Consider the following 21,198-nt stretch of genomic DNA (forward strand, 5'->3'; position numbering starts at 1 on the left):
TACCAGACAGGAAATATATAAAGAGAAACATAGTATGTAGGAATTGCCTCAATACAGGGAAAACATCATAAAAAAAATTAACAGTTCTTACAGAATCATTTTTTTCCCCCTATCAGTACAACTGGCAGGTTTTTTGACTTTGTGTTAAAGAAAACCTGTTTCTTACATGAATGGGACCACTTCAGTGCACATAGCTGTAGTAGCAAACAGTGTCTTTCTGAAACTACAAGACAGCAACTCTAATACTGTGGAAGGGCAGGGAATTGTTCACTTAATTCAACATAAGTGTTTGCAGTTTAGCCCTCAAAGGATTTTGCAGTGTTTAATTTAAAAACCTTGCTCATCACTGTTTGAAATGCCTCTGCCCTGTACACGTTAAGAAATGTTAAGGGATACCAGATTTCATTTGGTCAGAAAAAGGAAGGAAAGATGAAGCTGCTACATTTCTTGGCACAACATCACACTTTCATCCAAGATCAGTTCAGAAAAAATGAAATCAGTATATAGTCTGACTTGGAAAAAGAATAATGTTCACATGAAAACTGCAAATGCATTTAGATATCCCACTTGAGACATATCAATTTGGTTATGCAATGAAACCTCGTGGGCTGTTGGGGGAGGGGACTCTTAATAGAGCACTGATATCTTACTGGCAGTCAAAAGAGTGTTTCTAATAAGAACATTCATCATGTAGCAAGGTGTAAGGAAGAACTCACCGTGCAGCAGCTGATGCAGCAGGATTCCAGCCACACAAACAGCTCAGCCTGCTGCTGCGTGGCCATAGCAACAGGCTTACAACACTTCCCTTCCTCCCCTTCCCTTACAGATTGAGAAGGCGGAGTTGGAGTTATTTACCTATACATAGGGCCCTAGTTTAAAAGAACAAACTGGATTTAGTGGTCATACAGATTCCTTTGATCAGAAAGCGCTCCTTAATAAACCCGATGGTTCCCTAATCCTATATAATCCCATAATCCTATATAAGAAAACAGTTCCATTTTTCTCACAGGTAGTTGTATGTATGGATACAAAGAGCAGGATTAACCCAGCAGACAAGGAACTAATAGAGTTGGGAACTGTTACAGTGCTAATATTAAGTATAGTAGCAATTATAAAGAAACTCCTGAGGGATTTTTTTCAGAATTTCAACTTGATTCCATGTCAGCTTTAGAGTCAGGATATGCATGCTACTAATGAGACATTCTGGATTCTATAAATGTCTTTCTAGTCATTAGTAAACTTGCTTTCTAACATAACAAACTAAAGACAAGGAGTAAGAAATCACACAGCTCTTTCGTATTGCCTAAGTATTGTTAATGAACTCATTAGTTTAGACAGCATTTAGTATGCTAGACCATAATTTAGGATGCAAAAAGATTCTGCTGTTTATTTAATTAGGATTTAAATTTCCAAATCTCAGGACAAAAGAAAGCTCTCACATTCTAATAGTCATATTTTGATAATGCTGGGACAGGCTTGGCAACTGAATGTGGACAAGTAATTTTAAATAATGAGTAAGTATATAACAAAAAAACTATAGCTGTGTTTTACAACCCCATGCTAAGAATAATGCTCAACAAAATTGCTAGTCTGCTATTTTAATTAACGTTTTATTCTCTTTCGTGAGGAAATGTTTTTAAATCACTTCAGACACTCATGTGATCTCAAACATACTGAAACACCTACTCCTCCCCAAAGAATCCAGATTTTCAGCTGATGGGTTATTCACCACAAAAGGTTACATTACAGTATTTATTTATTACTATATGCATAGATCTACTTGCTATGCTACTTGCAACCGTATAAAACTAGAGACACCTAGACCCTTTTAATGGTGTGTTCCTGCCCTCTTGGCAAGTTTTAATTATTTTATGGCAATGTTTATGTCTTAATAGTTCTGAAAACAAAAAGAACTCTGTCGGTAAGAGTTTCAAACACGAACTAGAAGAATATGGAAAACGCAAGTTAAACACATCCTAAGGATGTGAAGATCTGTCATATATACATAGGCTGACTCACTGCTCGTCTCCTAGAGCTCTTTAACAAACTAAGCAACAACAAAAAAAAACCAAACCAACCAAACCAACCCAAACCAACAAAACACCATCAAAAATCAATTCAACAATTTCAGTATCTCAGTGAGTCCAAAGTACAGGAGGGACCAAGACAACTATACAGAAACATTTTAAAATTTAGGCACCATCTTCATTTACATTTAGTGTATTTAATCTAAATCTCACACACACATAGACATACCCTAATTTACCAAATCAACAAGTTAGCCACACCATTAGAGGAAAAAGATCAATGATTTAAGAAATACAAAGCTGCTAAAAATACTGAGAATTATTGGTACTGAGATCCAGATTTTTCTTTTCTTACAAAGCTGAAGGGGATTCAGTCACCAGGGAGGATTGGGAATATAGTGTCTCCATGGCATCACAACCTTCCTTACATCAATATTACAGGAACAGCAGAACCAGCAGATTCTGTGGATAGACAAAGGATTTGAGGAAGACATTCAGAAGCTTTGCAAAAAATTAGTTAATGTCATGACCACTAACCAAAATCAGTATTCCAAGCTATGGTGAAGATAGAATAATTCACGCCAAAAGGATGAGAACAGTTAACACTGAAGGACAAGAGAAGTCTCTGATTTTCTTCTACCCCTTCTAGACTCAGAAAAATTCACATTCTCCCTGTTGAAAAAGGATGAAACTTTACAAATGTATAGTTAGTGGAAGTCTAATCTAAATCAGGAAAATGACCTCTACTTTAAATAATCGGCTCTAAAATGTTGCAGAAAAGACAATCCTTTCTAGAAAATACTTTTAAAAGTAGTAATTTTTCTTTTATGGATTTTGAAGATCAACAAACCAGACTGTGCTGTATTTTAATCTGGCTGATGTGAATTACTTTGGCTTTGTAAAATCCAGTTTAAGAACTTTGATTATTATAATTGTTACTCAAAGATAATGAAAAACATCTCAATGACTTCTCTATTTGCACTGAGAACTAACCTTTCATAGCACAAGCTGTTCAGGATTTTTTTTTTCCCTGATGCTTGATCACATCTGACAATCCAGAGTACCCTTAAGTTGTCCTACAACATTGCAATCATACATTCTCCCTGTATATCATCCTCTGAACAACACTACTTTTTAGCAGTCATACTAAAAAAGATGGCCCAGTGTTGAATACAGTTCTGTCAAACTACATAATGATGGAAACAGCTACACATTCTAGCTGTTTATAATGATATTCTGGAGAAGACTAGGAAAGAGAACCTAGTCCAAAGCTACTAGCTCGCTTCAGCCCTGGTACCTCACAGCACTTGCCTGCTCTGCCATTAACTTTACCACCATTTTGTTCAGTATGATTTTTAATTTTTTTTCCAATTTTGTTCAACTGAAATTACTTTAAAAACGGTATGAAAAGTGAGCCTCCTTCCACGCTTCAGCAAAGAAGCGAGGTAAAAAGGCCTCCACGCTACAACCCGACGGCGGCGTCACCCCAGTTCCTCACACTCTTCCCGCCCTCTGCGCGCCCGCCTCAGCGCGCCACTAGCGGCCCCGGCGGCTAATTCACCAACTACGCCATTGACGTTGCTCTGTGGCAGCAGCCACCGTCAAACGCGGCATTTACGCTGCTGACGGAAGGCCGGGCTCTGCGCTTGGCTGCGTAGTTGTTATTCACGGATCGGGGCATACGCAGAGAGTCGGTTGCTGTGGCAACGAGAGCACGCGGGCGCGAAAGGCGGCGCCGCAGCTGACAGGGGCTGAGGAGCGGGAGCCGCGGCCGGGCTGAGGCGGCGACATGTTGGTGGGACCGGGCGCCTTTGGTTATTTAGTCTGTTTCTTTTGTTGTGAAGAAAGAAGGGCAGCTGTTGAAACTTTGCAGCTGTTTTGGGTGGGATTTTTTGATGTTGCGCAGTTTTCAATATTGGAAGTTGTATACTATGTCAGCTGAGCCGGTTTCCTTACAGAGGGAAGGAGGAGGTCAGCCACCACAGACTCTCAAACTTTAAGGAATTCTGAGGGAGGGTTTAAACTAGACCCCTTTTAAAAGAATGCGTTTTTGAAGAATGGCTTTCTTTTGTTTGTTTGCTTTTGCTTGAATACTATTTTGAGGCCATTCTCTGGTTTGGGACAACTTTGCTTTAACCCTTTGAAAAACATTCCCTCCCTCACCTTGCAATAATACCCCCACCCCCTCTCTCTTTTACAGCATTCAGTACAGGATTAAACCAGATAAGACAACTCAGCAGAAGAACAGATGTTATTCTTGATGACCATAAACCATTCCAGTCTGTGCTTTCATAGCTTCCCAACAATGATTGTGTGCTAAAATAGCACTTCTGGGACACGGAAGACTGTTTAAAGTCAGTAGTTCCCTTTTTGGTACATTGTCTGTCCAATCACCAGGTGCAGACATTTTGGAATATTTTTAGGGAGAGGGGAAATCCTTCCCAGGAAAATTTGGGATGGCACATGCTCGTATCTCAGGCAACTTCCCCCCCGATATAGATCCCACAAAAGCTCCTCTTGCTTTTGGAAGGAGGGCCCTTCCCAAGCTGAATGAAGAGTTATGTTCTCCTGAGCTGCTAACTCAGCAGCAGGCACTGATGACGCTCTGTGATCTGGTCCATGACCCAGAAAATGTCTACCAGGTGATAGAAGTAGGTAAGCCTAAGTTTTGACACAGTGTGTGTGCGTAGAAATATTTCTCTGCTACTTTTTTTCCTTGCAATATCTTTGATGACACAATATGGCCATGAATTTTTTTCTATTTTAATCTCTACTTATTTTACCTTAAAAAGGTAAAGAATATGATGCCATATACATGACAGTTATTTTAAGAGTATCCTTACTTTAAGATTTATCAATGGCTCACTATAAGCTTTATCAACATGTAAATACAAAAGCAGTGTAGAATCTTACTTATTTTATTCTGAATTTTAGCTAATCCTAACTTAGGCAAATTTTAAAAAAGTTAGAAAAACCACCTCCACCCCCTTGCTACTCAGTTAAATTTAATTTGCTTGGAATCTTTTCTAATCCTGTTATCCATGAACTTTCAGGAAAAAAAAAAGCAGTGAATTTATGAATTTCTAATATCATAAAACTACTAAATACATTTTATTTAGAAAGGAGAAAAGAAAAAGCTTTTAGTTATCCTAAAGCAGGAAAAAATGGCAAAGGCCCCCCTTGATATTTTTCTTTGTTAGGCATTTTCTACCAGGTATGACAGGATAGTAACTTCCTGTATTTTTCATGCTTGATGTGCTCAACATACTCATATCTCAGATCCCATAATAACAGGAAGAAAACTGATCAACTTTTTAAGTGATAATTAATAAAACAATATTTAAATAGGGCTTACAAGTTCATTTGCAAAAATCTGTGAGCTCATCTTTTGCCATTCATTCCTTCAGCAGTGAATAGCATGGCACATCCACTTTACTGGAGACACAAAACCAGAGCTTTTTATGCAGAACTCCTCAGAAGTGTCTTAGTGATTGTAGAATGAGTCTATAAAACCCCTGGAACTTCATAAGGATTTAAGATACAAGACAATATAACCAAATTTATCATACTCATCAGGATTATGTCTGGCCACCACTATTTTCAAAAGCTTTTATCCCAGCATTTGGGAAGAGTCCTACATTTGGATTTTGGAAAAAAACCCACACAAGCTTACCTTTGCAATTTTTAGCAGTCTGTTGTGTATCTACATAGCTCATTATGTCACAGTGAAGTCCTCTGGTTTGCCACTGCTTTCTTCTCCATTTTCTTCCTTCATGTTTTTTTCCTCATAAAGATACCAATAATCATGTTCAAAATTTATGAAGTTATTGTTTGATTAACAGTAACTGCTGAAGCAATGCAATATGGTTGGTTGTTTGGGGTTGTTGGGTTTTTTTCGTCAGTGATATATGTGTATACACATAATCATGAATGGTTTACCAAATTTATTTCTACATGTGAAAAGCAACGCTGCATGTTTTTACATAGCCCATGCTACACCTAAAGAAATTCTTTAAAATTGTATATGTCAATCCTGCAAAAACACGCTTTTCTAAAAACATCAATAGCTCTACTGACTTAAGTTACTTCTAGAGTTACAACACTTCATAAATATTTGCAAGATTAGGATTTAACTTGATACAAGGCAGCAGCTTGTTTGTAGCATGGCATTTTTGGCAGTAGGCTTTGAAACTTCAAAGTTTCTTCTCTACTTGAGATATGACAATAGGACAATCAGTACAAGATAAAAAATCTGATTATTTGCACTTCAAATTGTGAGATAAGAGTGTTGCTATATATGCTGAAGGTATGAAATGTTAAAATGAACTGTTGTGTCTCATAGGATTCTTGGATAACCTGAAGACTTTGTTGTTACATCATGACAGCACTGTCCGACAAAAAACAACACAAATCCTCTATATCATGGCTATGCATAATGTTGGCAGGTAGGTATAATTCCAGAGTTTACTGAATGGTATGGGAAGCGAAAAAGATGTTTCAGTGAGAAACAAGAACATAATTTCTAAGTCTTGGCAAGACAGGTGCAATGTAAATGAGACTATTTAGTTAAGATTAAGCATCTCACAAATAATGTATATTTTATTATGCTTAGTTAAATCTGACCTCCAATGTTGTTTTTAGGCAAGGGCTGATACAAAATGGAGTGATTTCTGCCATCACTGACCTCTTGGATGATCCAGTAGATATCTGTCGGAAGAACATTCACCAGATTTTTGAAATTATGGCAAAATTGCCTGAAGGTAGGGATTTTTTCAGTAGTTAAGTATTCAAATAGGCAAAGCAGGTAGGTGACTTTATCTGATTCCACATGTAATGTCTTCCAAATTTATTTTACTCCATTGTCCTTGAAAATCATATCTAAAACCATTATCTTTTCTATTTTTGCTCATCTTAATTTTCTTTAGTTAGTGTTTCTATGAAAATTTATTCTTTGGATTCTATCTGAACAATTTAAAATGTATGACCGTCATCTTTTTTGTTGGTGGAGACAACTGTGTTTTCTAGAGCTGTTTCTGCACTTCCAAAAATTTGCAAATTGTATAATAATAGTGAGAATACTTAGCCAAAATATAGAACATGCTTTACATAGTTAACAAGTGAAATGCCCTATGTTAACATAATACATCTGTGAATAGTCCTGTCTGTGTACTGGGGTAACTGATCCTGCTAGATCTGTAATTTTCTTAGGTCTTATACAAGTAAAGGCTACCTGCTTAAGATACAGGTTGTGTGGACTGCACACTTGAATTTGTATTTTAGAATCTTGCATCAAAAATTCACTTTGTCCTTTTCTTTTGTCAAAATGATGATCAGCTGTTCATCATGGTCCACTAACTGTACAGTACACAGGATTTGTAGAAAGTTCTTCTGGCATTAGGAGGTACAAATTTTGCAAAAATTTTTTTATGCCTTCCTTGCTCCTTGCAAGCACTGGGGTAGGAGGAGGTAAATGAGTAAGTAAGGTCACCATCCATTGAGCTGTGGACTATGCACAGATTATGTATTAATGTATCTTTGACCTTATGCTCATAGGTTCAGTTTCTTAAATGTACACTTTGACATTGCTTTCAGGAGGGAGAGAATTTAAAACAAAACAACCAGCCAGCATGGGGGTGGTGCAAGGAACAATGAAGAAGTTTGCTTTTTCTCATATTTTATTCAAATATTGTTTGCCCTTAGGTAATATTGTTAAATGGACTTGGTAAGATATGAAGGTAAAAATGTAATAAATTACACCTAACTTCTGATGTCAAATTGAGCTAATAGTCCTACCCTCCCAGTATATCAGGAGAGAAATCAGTATCTAAAGTGGCAAAAAGTCGGATATATGCATCGTTTAGGCTGAGATGCATTCTGCTCTAGTGATGGTGATTTATCTCCAGTAGGATAAGCAGAAGCTGAGTTGATTACATCAGTCACGCGTCTAGCTTTTAAATGCTTCAGCCTAAACAGAGGAATCCAAGCTGAGAATTTGTCTTTGACTTGCCAGAAGAATAGGTCATTGTACCTTTTATGTGCTTTCTTTATATTACATATATTTATAGTGGTCTAAATCTTTTATACATGGAAGGAATTTATATTGATTTGTTACTTTTATTTCTAGACTCTATGGTTATAATTTCAATAGTTTTCCAAGCTGAACATTAGTCTTAAACATTTCCAGTTGATGAAAATTTTAATTTTAAAATTAAAATTTCAGTAGATAAAAATGATCAATTAAAAAGCCATAGTATTTAAATTCATGGCAAAGTGCCTTGTCTGAGGAATTCTGTTACATTACTGGTGCTTAAAAAAATTAAATGAGTGCTTAAAGTCTTGCTGAGTTAGTATACACGAATTCTAAAAAACATAAAGAAGTATTTTTAAATGCATGCAACTATTTTTTAAGTCCTGAATAACTGAATCCATATGAGAGATATTAATATGGTGGGCTTAACAACTTTAGGACCATCACTATAGAAAATCAGAAAATTTAATTTCACTAGCTATTTTACAGATTTTCAAATCAGATGAGACAGGGACTTGGCTTAAGTAAATTTTGACCTGTTTGACTGCCTGTAAACAATTCTGTCTCTTACCAGTATAGACAGATACCATCCTGTGAATACGTGGATCATAACAGAAGCTTATGGGAGAAGGAACGGAAACTTAACAGAAGTAAATAAATGTTGCCAAATTTTTGCAAATTACTATTGGTCATTAACCACTCATCCATACTGGCTAAGGTCACCTTCTTAGCCCCTTTTGGAATGGCATAATTCAGTAATAAGCCTTGCTGTTCAGCCCCTGCTGTACTGAACTTTATTATTAGCTGTAACCTTCAGATGTGGCTAGATCTCTGGCAGGCTAATGCATGAACTTAACATTTGTCTCCTTTTGCTGATTGAGTTTCCAGGTATGTACATGATGCACAACTTAAGTTGACTGGAAAGGTTTCAATTTAAACAGGGAAGTTGCCTCAGGGTTTGGTGGCTGTTGTACGTACCCTTTTAGATATGAATGTGTGACTTACGGATGTAAACTATACACCTGCCTGCTTTTAGGTTTTATCTCCCAAACCTCAGAGTAGGTTGGAAGTTTATCTACATAAGCAGAAAACATTCACTGGAGGATGAATAAAAGTTCTAGGTGGGAAAAAACAATTAAAAAAAACCCCCTACCCATATGGCCCTGAGAGGAAGCGAGAGCTTTTTTTTTTTTTTTAACCCCAGAGTTTGCAGTTAGACACTTTCTAACAAGCAGGGACTAAAACCAAGGGTTACATACAAAGTGTTTTACTAGAACAGTCAGTTCTATTTAGGGACTTACTGTGGCAGTAAGCAATGCTAGCTCTTGGTGGTGCCAAAACATAAAATACTGCTTATTAAGAATTCCACATAAATCAAAATACGTTGCCCAAACCAGAGGGTGTGTAATAGTACACCATATCGCTGCTCTGGTCTGCTCCCATTGTTCCATCCTTGTCACTGCAGGCATCCGAATAGATCATCTTAGGTCAGGAGCTACTGATGGGAACTATCACAACTGTAAAACCAATTTGGTGATAATCAGGAAATGTGAGATGATACTATACAAAGAGAAATCAAGTTGCCTCCTGGAGTGGAAGGATTATCCAACCCCTGCTAAGCTAGAAACTCAGCAAAAGCTGAAAGCCAGCTGCAGCAGTGTCTCTCCTCAAAACCTTGCCTTTGATTGAAGGCAAAGGATTCACGGCAGCTCTGAAGTAAGCAGGAGCCTCTGCCAGACAGACACCACCTTCCAAATCATGTTACAATCCCAACTTAGTGAAAGTTGCCTATATTTGCAAGAAAGGCTACAATTCTCTGAGTGGTAGTTGCTTTTCAGTGAGGCTTCTCTTTAACTAAGACTGATACCAGTATCTTCATTTTACCTCTTCCACTTCAGATACTGGTGGCAGATCAGAATCAGGTTTTCCAAATCGAATTATTATCAAGACTTGTTTTGGGGAATGGTTCTGGAGTTTAGTCTCCAAGAAAAGCAGAAAAGGGTAATTAATGGTATGAAAACAATATTTAAATAACTATAGAATTAGTTACTTGGTAAATTCTGTGCATCAGTGTCTCCACTGCAAATTCCTTTTAATGTAAATAAGGAGTTACTTTATTAGAAACCTGGTATTTGTCTGTTTTGAATAATTTTTTTCCATTCATTTATTCTTAACATTTAGTGTAATCCTAATACATTTGCAGTGATCATGCTCTGTATGCATGTAGGCCAACTTTTTCACTGTTTCCCCCCCCCCCCACCACCCTCTCTTCTATTTATAAGGAATTAAAAATGAATGTAGAACTGTTTACATCTGTGAAGCAAGCAGAATTTAATCTTTATCTTCTGATCCTGTATTCAAATCTCTCAGAGAGCATGATGTGTCTAGCAGTCTCTTTATAGCTTGCTTGAGTCATACCTCTCTAGGTGAAATTCTCTTCCAAAGCTTAGTTTCTTCAGCTAAGTAATGATGCCAAAGTTTGACCATTTCCTTTGTCAATGTTTGTGCTATTAAAAGCCTCCAAGACTTGCTCAGGATAGAAGTCCTCGAGTAGACTAGTCTTGCATAGCTTTATACAGACCAGATTTTCATACAGTGCCCTTTGACAGGTTTGGGGGGCTGGGAGGAGGAAACGATAGAAAAAACCTTCAATCCTCAGCCTGTCAGCTATGTACAGTCTATAAGATCAGTGGTGTAGAAGCTGAGCTAGCATATTGTGTGTGAAAGCATCTCTGAGTAATTACGCTTGGAAAAAGGTGTTTTTCTGAGCCATATATCCTTTTCATTTAAATTAAAATATAACATATATATATAAAATTATACATGTCTGTTTAAGGGCTGGAAGGTATCTCCATGAAAAGAATTGTGTTACTGTAGAATGGACTCACATACAGATAACTACTTCGAAGAAAAACAGGAAGGTGCTAAAACTGTTTTCATTGCTATGAGAATTCGGAGAATTTAGGGAGAACAGCAAATATTTTCTAATAGGTACTAAGAGTCACAAGGCCTGACATAATTAATCTGACATATTACAGATACAGAAATAGTCTCTGCCTGGTAATTAAGCCTTCTTCAGCTAACCAAGAAACTGTCTGTCTTCCTCTCTGCATTTACTTCTACGCCTCCCATTCAGATAATGAGATGGTATGTACAGCTGGAGGAAGTCAGCAACTAATATACCATTCCACAGCTAGATTTCTAATGTGTTCTGGAGCTGAGGTAATTTAGCCGAGGGCCAATAAAGCAAATGTTCCACACTACACAGAAAGGAACCATGCATTTGACATGAAGCATGGTTGTTTTTGTTAACTGGGAAGTGGTCAGTGATTCGCGTTAGTTCTATGCCAGGCCACCTGGTCTTTCTCCAAACAGGAGTAATTTAGGAAAATGTGGTTATTTTAAGCAAATCCACTTGCAGAGTATTTTTGATTCCTAAACTTAAGGATGTATATCAGTATCCTCCAGGAACAGTGGGACCATTAAAAACCAAAAGAGGGGAAAATCCACAAAGACTGGGAGAACACTGACAAATATAATTTCCAGAAGAAACAACAACTTCAGTGGCAAGAATTAATGGGTAGAAGAAAGACAAAAATAAGATATATCTATGTATTCAATAGAGGATAGAAGAGGGAGAAGAACCAGCAGCAGAAGAAAATTAAGAACATTGGAAAAATTAATAGCAAAACTTTCACTCTTTGTGAAAACAGTTAGTTGACACAATACTTAACAATGTTAGTGGAAGGATGATAAGCAATGATAAATGACCTGGGCAATAACAACTGCAAAAATAGTTCTAGGAAGAAAATCTTTCACTAGGATATGGCTAATACTGGAGAAGTTTAATAATGCTTACCCATTATCTGTCCTGGCTTTTATGGGTACTTAATCCTTTTAGACAAAGACTGAGGTGGATTGGATAGGGCAATGGATTTTTAAGCATGCCAGAACCTCTATTTGGGAAGATTCCAAGAGATAATGTTTCTTCTGCTACTTTACTGACCCTCTGTGCCTCCACTATTCCACCCTTGGGAAATCATAACCAATCAGATCGGCGTCTAAGGACTCTTTAAGGATACCTTTTTCCCTTTGAAACTTGTTTTGCTGTATGGAGTGCAAATGGTAAAAGGACAGATGGCATTCTTATTGCAGCAGATGGAATATCTCTTCTGTGAATGTCATTGTTGCCCAGGTGAAGTGAAATCCCAGCTGTATTAATGCAATTCTTTCAGGTGGCAGTACATTGCATCACCAATAAAACTGAGAAAATAGATGCAAATTTAATTGCATGATTTATTCAGGTGGACAATTAAGAGTCAAGAGATTTCATTTCAGCACCTGTCTTTGGCTTAGAATTTTTAGTTTTAACTTTCCAGTGCCTCAGTTCTTATACAATCAAAAAAAAATTACTTCCGTGTAAACCAGAATTTAACATCTTGAATTCTTCAGAGAGAAAACAGAGCACCCATGAGTAACTCAGAATACTAAGATCAAAAACATCATAGGAATTATTAGACAGTTGGTAGCAAGGAATTGCTATTCAGAGAACATGATTATGTGAATTGATTATTTAAACTTAATTATTTACTGCTGCATTCCTCCCCATGCCTATGCTTTCCTTAAGTCAAGTAGGAACATACAACGGTGCTTCAGTGTCCTTTCTCCTTCCCAAGACAGCTTTCATTCAATGAGAAAATTAACCGACTCCTTTTCTTTAGAAATACCTTTAGGCCTTTGTTAAAATATCCTAGGTTCTCCACTTGTGTTGTGGGTTGCCTGTAATACTTATGTTGGAAGGACCTTCTTAATTGAATCAAGTTTTATTTTTTAATATAAAACGTCTCTTACCCTCCTCATAACTGACTACACTTTTGGGTTTATTTTTCCTATTCAGCTTTCTTACCTTGAAGCTATGCTGTAATGAATGCCAGTTTTTCTTGTCACTACTTTCACCAGTCTGAAATGGCCACAGTACCATGAAAGCTAGAGGTGAAGGAGGCATAACATCCAATAGGCTATTAATAGGAAAACAAAGCCCTGACTCATTTTGTACCTTTTTCACAGTTTCACTACCTAATTACAGGATATTACACTATAGAAAGCAATTTAGACTAGAAATACTGTGCAATTTCTGAAGTGAATGATAGCACTTCTAATGGTAAGCAAAGCATAGAGAATCCTGTATTAACAATTATCACATAAAGCTTTTAGTAAACTCACCACATCAAGCAGACTGACTGCAAATATCAGAAGCAGGCAGTATCATCTTCTCACTACAAGTAAGACCTAAATACTCTGCCATGACAAACCTTTTGTACCTTCAAGGGACAGCCTCATTGGCTCTTTTGCCTCTATTCTTCCGGTGTAACAGTTGACAGGGAATGTTTAAAGGGGCCCTGTGTCTTTAGTACAGGGATAAAATACCTCATTCAAAATGAGAAAGAATTTTCCCCAGTATCAATTATGTTTGGACTGAAGAGTTTTCAAAGGCTTAATCCATGACTTGAGCCTCAGAGAATATTTTTGGTTATGGGTGCATTCTCTGGCAAGGCTGACAACTATTATTGCTTGAACCACGGCCCTCAAGTATTGTAGTTCTCTTGGCAGTCCCAGCTCATCATTAGCTTAAGTCTCCAAGCCACCTAGAAAAACCTTAGCCTGAATTTAGATATCCTCAAACAGGTCAGAAGAATAATTCTTAAACATAAGGTAAGAAAGGTGAGGACTTTTTGATGCATTTTGTAGAAAGGCTGAGAAGCAAACAAAGGAATGAAACTTTCTAAGCACTACCAAATATTTTCAGCTGGTCTCAATAATTATTAATGGAGTGATGGGTTCTAAGTCCAATTCTGTTTAAAGTCCAGGGATATTATTTATCTAGCATCCCCTAACAAGTGATTTTTCTGAGTTTATGCTGTCTGTACAAGAGTTACACACTTTCTTAACATACATCCAGACTTAGAAAGATTACAGTTAGAGAATGTTCTGGAAGAACCTTGTTATAGTCTGAATGGAGGGAATTTTCAAGAAAACTTCAATGAAGGACCATCAACAAGACTTATGCTGACAGATTACCTTATATGGTGACTTAAAAAAAAAATAGATTTTTCTTAAAGCCTAATTTTTCACAAGCATGAGCCAGACAGAATTCTGTATTAATTTTGGAGACTTGCCGAGAGCTCAGTAGTACAAAAATGTGAAGATATTTTTCAAGTTTTTTTCAAACTTTAAACAGGTTAGGAGACCAGCTTCAGGCACTATTAAAAAAATTATATATGTGCTTATACCTAGATATGTATTTCTAAGCATAGACATCTGTGTGAAGTACCTGCTTGTGTAAGATAATATGTAGGTGGGCTTCTTATATATCTTGCCGATACCGTGGGAGTTTCTTTCCTGATATTTCCTATAGACCTTGATCTATAGCTTCTTTCCTAAAAATGTTACTAACCATCTCCCCCAAAACAGTATCAATAACATGCATTCAGAATTTGTAGGGACATTAAATGGGAACACATCCCTTAAATCTTACCAAGTCGCTCAAATGTAATTGCTGAAATTGCTGAATGTTGGTGAATAAACTGAGGAAGAAGATCTGGAGCAAATAAACAAAACTCAGCAGTCTGTCATAAAGGAAAGAGAGCTTCACAAATATCCAATTAAGTAACTGTCATAACACTAATTAATGAACACACTATAGGCACATCCAGTATCATTTGAATTATTTATTTTTTTAAGTGGACAATTTAAATGTTGATGTTATTAACCATTTTGTTTTAAATTTCTTAGAGCCCTTGGCTGAGATCTCTTGCACTAATCATAGTACATAGGGGGAACAAAAGTAGAATGTTCTTTTCCAGTGTGCATGTGTGTCTGTGTGTCTGTGTACGTATGTGCTTTACAATTATCAAACATATATTTACACACCAACTTTACACTGAAGTCTTTAAGAAGTCTTTTCTATGGCAGGGGAAAGAATCAACTGACCAAAGACTTAGGTCTATATGATCCATTTGAGATTTTCCAGTATAGTCCCACAGAGCTTCTTATGCTTTCAAACTTTTGCCGGAATGTTACTCCATCCAGTAGTGTTTCTTTATGAGATGAAACCTGGAGCTGAGGAATGCATCTCTTCAGTTTCCTTAACTTCACTAAACTTTAAATAATTTAAATTATTAAATTGAAATATCAAGACATGTAGTTATTGTTCATATCGCTCATCTGTAACCTTCTAATAATACATCACATTTTTAAAATAATTTAAAAACCAACAAAAAAAAGACTTTGGAGGCTATATACTACACAATCTCCATGGCTCCTGCTTCTTGGGAAATCTGTTACAATATTACAATTCCCAGAATGTAATTGGAGCAGTGGAACAGAACTGTCCGTTGGCAACTTTCACATTCAGCAATCCAGACACTACAACAATAATTTAAAAAATTGCCTTGTGATTTTTTTTTCTGTGTTAAAAAAGGAACACTAACCTACTTCTTAAATATAGTTTGTTTTTTGTGAAACACCACAAGATTTGGCAAAAAAAGATGTAAAAGAAGACTGTTTTGATGTATAAAACTCCTTACCAGTAGAAGAAACACTGACCTTAATTTGGCCTATTCATAGATTTCATGTAGTTTTGCTGCATATTTGAAGCCTTAAAGAGCAGAAAGAGCTGCTAGTCAGTTTGGATATCACAGAACAGTTGCGCACCAATAATTCCTTTAACAGGCAAGATGTTAAACAGTTAAACATGATAAACAGTAAAGTAAAGCAGAAGTGTGTACATAGTATACGCTGTGAGTCATGTGCATGTGCATACGTGATGTATGTGTATATACTGTTTGGCTCTGTGTATCAATATTGTGGGTGCATGCCCATTCTCTACAGATTTAATTAGTAGTTTGCTTTGAATTCTCCTGTTCTGTAGCTTCTAGTTTGAACTAGCTCTTCTCCCCAACACAACCATTCTGCTCCACACCCTGCAAACAAGTTCATCTGTCACTCACCAGCTTTATATCGTCACGTCAGTAAAATTTTAGGACAACTGGATGAAGAATTATTTCTTACATAGAACATGGTAACACTCCCACTGTAGGAAATGGAATGAAACAAATGGAATAAAAGTGCAGTGACTGTGGCGAAAACATCTCCACAGAGTTAGGCCTCAATTTCCTTTTTTGTTTTTGTTTGGGAGTTTTGAGTTGTAAGGTTGTTTTTTTCCACTGGGGTGGGGGGAGGTGGGGTTGTGTGGGTTTTTTTGGAGGGTAGGCTTTCACTCTCCAGAACATATATTTGTGAAAAATGATGTAGCAGGTTAAGGGGGCATAAGAGGAACTGTGTACATACATCAGATTTCCCCTTTTCTCTCCTTGGGCTACTACACATTGCCCCATTTTTTTCCACTAGAAGTGGAAGTGGTTAGCCCCTTGTTTATCACTTAAGGAAAACAGATTAAGCCCAAGGATTCTTAGCAGAGACCAATGTATTTGAGATTGTTCTGAATGATGACATCTGTCACTGCATCAAAGACAAACTGTATGTTACTGGTATCAGTGGCGCAGGTGAAGTGTGAGTAGATCTCCTTGGTCTCCTTGTTGCGATTCAAGTCCTCAAACTGACGTTGGATGTAGACTGCTGCTTCCTCATAAGTGTTTTGGCCTTTGTATTCAGGAAAGCAGACTGTTAAGGGGATGCGTCGGATTTTTTCTGCCAGCAGATCTTTCTTATTCAAAAAAAGGATGAGGGAAGTGTTGATAAACCAATTGTTGTTGCAGATGGAATCAAAGAGACGCAAACTTTCTGCCATTCGACTCTGTAGGAGAGGAAACAACAGTGTCAACAACAGTGTTTCAGCACTATTTTTTTGCGTGAAAAGCACACAAAACATATTATTACATCTATCAATGAGTAAAATCTGCTTTTAGAGAAAAAACTTCTATTCAGTGACTGTCCATCTTACCTGACCATGAAATTTCAGAGGGCTTAATTCACTTATTTTGATACATTTCACCATAGACTACCTCTTTCTTTATTTTTTTAAATATTTTACAACTATGGAGGGAAGTCTAAAACTGAAGATTTAGAAAGAGTAGGTGTAACTTGGGAAATCAAACTTACATTAGCACTATAAACAAATTCTTTAAATAAAAGAGATGTGTAATTTCTAAGGATTTCACACTACAGAAACATTCTACTCTTAAAGGATTTTTTAAAAAGATGGAACTGCTGCAGCACAATTGTAACATTGCATCATCAGATGTGTACTTTAGCACACCACACATGCTCAGAATTTTTTCCTTTCCTCACTTCTCCCCATTGTATAATGGCAAGCTTGGATACACAAGACCCACATGCTACTATGATGGCACAACTTGCATATTTATAGGTGAAAGATATATATATATATATAGTGAAAGCTGAGTTTAGCCAGTCATGTTTAAAATCTTTCTGTCTGCTGGCCTGAGTATGAATAAATTATGAACAATTTAGGATGACCGCCACAATTAAATATTTGAAAATAAAAATCCAGTGCTACTATAGACTGAAAGTAGAAATCAGTGGCTGTCCTGAATTTTCCTTATGTGTTGCTGCTGCAACACACACACTTATGGTGCAGCTGGAGCTGTCCATGGTACCAAGTGCTCTTGGAAGGCTGAATTTATTGCTGGGTTTACACCTATCATAGGTGTAAAGAGATGCAATGTCTTGAATAGAAAATATTCTAGATTATTAAAATAAATATCACTCAAGTATTGTCAAAAGATGATACAGCAAATACCTTAATCAGGCATTTTTGCTAATGTCAGTGTTTCCCAGCATGTTACTACTTAGATCTTTATTTCTGTTAGGTTTCATTGGCACATCAGATTGCCATTATCTAAATTTAGTCAGATATTTGTATGTCATGAAAATTTTTTAATGTATGCACTCGTATTTTCTATTGAAAGGAAAACACCTCTTTTAACTAAGTTGTCCTATTCATATTTAAAGAATGTTGAAAAGCATAGCATTTTAAATTCAGCATCAAGGTTTCATTCCAGTCTTTTCCAATATCCAGCAGTAATTTTTATTAATAAAATGATAATTCTTGAAGAAACAGACTTTTATTCTGTCCTTTTTCAGCTGTATTCATGTACTACTGAAAGTGGAAAAAGCTTATAAGATGGAAAATTTGGAATCAGTTTTTTCTGTACAGCAAATGTATTAGGAAAAAAGTGTAGAAACAAATATTCACAAAACAAGGTACATTTTTGAAAAACGGGAAATTCTGAAGATTTCATAGACTCTGAGACAAAGGTAATGTAGGCTGAAAATTGGAATTCTTGCAGTGATGTCTGTTTAATTTCTTGAATATTTTTTTAGCTAAAAGAGTCTTTTAGCTGGGTGCTAGTTATTCTTTTCTTGAAAATTAAGATCAACTAATTTTTCAACTTGGCGATAATGCTGTTTGCTATTTTGACCTCCATGGGCCAGTTTAATATCAGATCCCAAAGCATGAGTTAGGCTTTTTCATCATTTTCCTCTAATCCTGTTCAGACACCCTGAAATAATTTTTGCAATTTTTGAGCACCTTTAAAATCTCAGAATGCTGTAAGGCATATCTCCTTCATGTAGACGTGATCCAATGCATAGCTCTCAAAATAAATTCAAATAGGTAAACCAATGTGATGTTAATCACAGCATGAAATTCAGTATTCCTACTCACACGTCCAGATGAATTGATTTTGTATGGGAAAGATTTCTGTAAAGCTTTTAGCTCTTAACCCAAATGACAAGCCTACAGTTAATATTTTGCCTACAGCTAAAATACTAGATATTGTTCCTTCTCGCTTTTTTCTTTTGCTTTATTTAGGCTTTATACTGCTGAAAACACTGTTGTGAGGAATCATGGTTTATTCCTGGTTTATCTTCAACAGTCCTTCCCTCCGTTTTGAGATAACACCAACATTTATTGTACTCTGGTCACAAGATGCAAAGAATCCTTGTACAGTCAGCTCTGTAAAGTCTGCTTGCTGATAAACAATGGATAAAATATATAGAAAGCTTTTCATATACAGCAATATAGATAATAATCTACCTTAAAAGCAATAAGCAAGCTAAATATCTGGAAATTCTTTCCATGTTAAGTTTCCATAAAGAGATGCATATATTCAGATGATTATTCTTTAAACTGATCTCTACAAATGCTGTACAAAACTTGTTCAGATTGGTGTTTCATGTGTTTGTGAAGTCTGGGGGTTTTTAACTCAACGTATCTTTCACCATTTTTTTTCCCCTTCAGTGAACTTGCAATACTGACCTGCTAAATTAAGAAAATAAATGCTGTTCTGTTAGAGTATCTCTTACTTTCACTATTCTCAGATCGTGAGATTGCATAGGATTTAGTATAATTTCTTCAGCGTAGTCCATATAGCAAATATAATTAAATGAGGCATTATTGATCAGTGTAGGGCAAGATGGAAGGGAGGGGTATTGTGAATGATGAGCGTCATTAATGATATGTCAGGATACAGCTGCAAATCCTCCCAGTCTGTTGTCTTTGGTCTCACTTTATACCACAGTCACATAGTGAGTAGTTTTGTAATATGTACAGATCATTAATTTAGTGACTTCAGAGGAGAAAGCAGCTGATTTGGTAATTTTAATTTAAATAAAAGAAAAATAATATTGAAAATGTGTGGTAAAACTCCTGGAGATTACTGATACCTGATTTCCTAGTGCTTCCAAAAGGTATAATGAATCAGTTTATAGAGAACTTACATTTTTTTCAAAGCAGCGTGATTTCTTGAAGAAAGCCTGGAATCACCTCAAGCTTAACAATTTTGGTACAGTCAAAAGTATTTTGGATTGGCAGAAACATAAGACTGTAAGGTTTTTCAAGGGACTGTATATACCATTTGTCATTCCGAACATATTTTTAACTTGTTCTTTAAGTCCTTTTCACGGAACCTCTCCAATCCCACCTCTTGACTAATCTTTCAACAAATAAAAATACATTAATCAATAGCTACTAATTAGTAGACATCGATCAGATTATTTTCTTCAAGAAGATGTTTAAGCTGATTCCTTAAAGCAGAGAAGCAGTCTTCACTTCTTTTCACATAAGGCTGTTCAATTGGTGACTGACAGACATATTTCAGCCCATAGGATGTTTTGGCGTAGCCAGTTACAAAGTCTTTCTCATGCATCTGCATATGTCCTGTTATATATGCCCAGATCCTGGCGTTAGTTCTGGAAGCTGCTGTTAGACCTGCCTGATTCCACAGTGCTGCAACTTGTTTTCAGGTATACCTCTTGTAACAAAAAACAAAAGAAAAGTTCATTTGACTTCTTGCATTTATACCTGATATAAAATACCAGCATTATTCCCAACTGAAAGAAAAAAATATCAGTAGTCTCTTATCATACGTATACAAAGAACATAAAATTTGCAGAAGTTCATAATGCTATTTTCAGAGTGCATTCATCTATCTTTGTATCTGGTTTTTTTCTTGCCAATAACGAAACTGAATAGGGCAGACAGGAAAATAGCTATGTATTTTATCATTGTGTATAAACATACTATGGCAGATACATTGGTCAAGTACATTTCAAGAATCCACGTTTTCTTTTTAATAATTTAATAACAGAAAGCAGTGAAAATAAGGAATCAGAAGTGAGTCAGAATTCTTTGTGACATCAGAATGTGTGCCAAATAATATATTCCTTCTGCCAAAGACGTGTGCCATAGCACGCAGTGGCAGTGTTCTCACAGTACCAACAGGTACTGTACTTTGGATTTTGCTTACTTTGGATGGTGATTCTAAAACCACTGTGACACTTTGCTAATTTCTAACATTCCCACCTATTCTTCTGCAATAACTGACTCCTTTGTTTTCTTCCAATATTAACCTGTAATGAACATAGTTTCACAGTATTTGCTGCATCTCCTGTATAGATTAATCTGCAGGTATTGTGCTTTTTTGCATATGCAATATCTTAGTTTTCCAAAACCCTCATGTGTACATCATGAGTTACCACAGTGGTCCAGAGTAAGTGAACAGGAGGGATTTGGGGTATTAAAAAAAAAGGGGAGTATTCTTTTTACAAGATTATTTACAAATATGTATGTGTTCTATTTATCTGGCTTGTGTTCAGAGG

General features: G+C 36.4%; 2 protein-coding genes across 2 annotated transcripts in view; one reads left to right on the top strand and one right to left on the bottom strand.

Moving 5' to 3' along the window:
• The first annotated feature begins 4,483 nt into the window (after window positions 1-4,483).
• Window positions 4,484-21,198, top strand: part of RSPH14 (radial spoke head 14 homolog) — a 94,411-nt gene continuing 77,696 nt past the window's right edge. The window contains exons 1-3 of the mRNA XM_005445254.2: window positions 4,484-4,682; window positions 6,370-6,472; window positions 6,669-6,787. Coding sequence (XP_005445311.1) covers window positions 4,484-4,682; window positions 6,370-6,472; window positions 6,669-6,787 — 421 coding nt within the window. The remainder of the gene's footprint in view (window positions 4,683-6,369; window positions 6,473-6,668; window positions 6,788-21,198) is intronic.
• The window catches only part of GNAZ (G protein subunit alpha z), a 71,934-nt gene continuing 65,504 nt past the window's right edge, over window positions 14,769-21,198 (bottom strand). Inside the window, exon 4 of the mRNA XM_005445253.4 lies at window positions 14,769-16,870. Within this exon, the coding sequence (XP_005445310.1) occupies window positions 16,526-16,870 (345 nt within the window). The 3' untranslated portion in view covers window positions 14,769-16,525. The remainder of the gene's footprint in view (window positions 16,871-21,198) is intronic.

This window comes from Falco cherrug, chromosome 1 (assembly GCF_023634085.1).
Source record: "Falco cherrug isolate bFalChe1 chromosome 1, bFalChe1.pri, whole genome shotgun sequence".
NCBI classification, from domain to species: Eukaryota; Metazoa; Chordata; class Aves; order Falconiformes; family Falconidae; genus Falco; species Falco cherrug.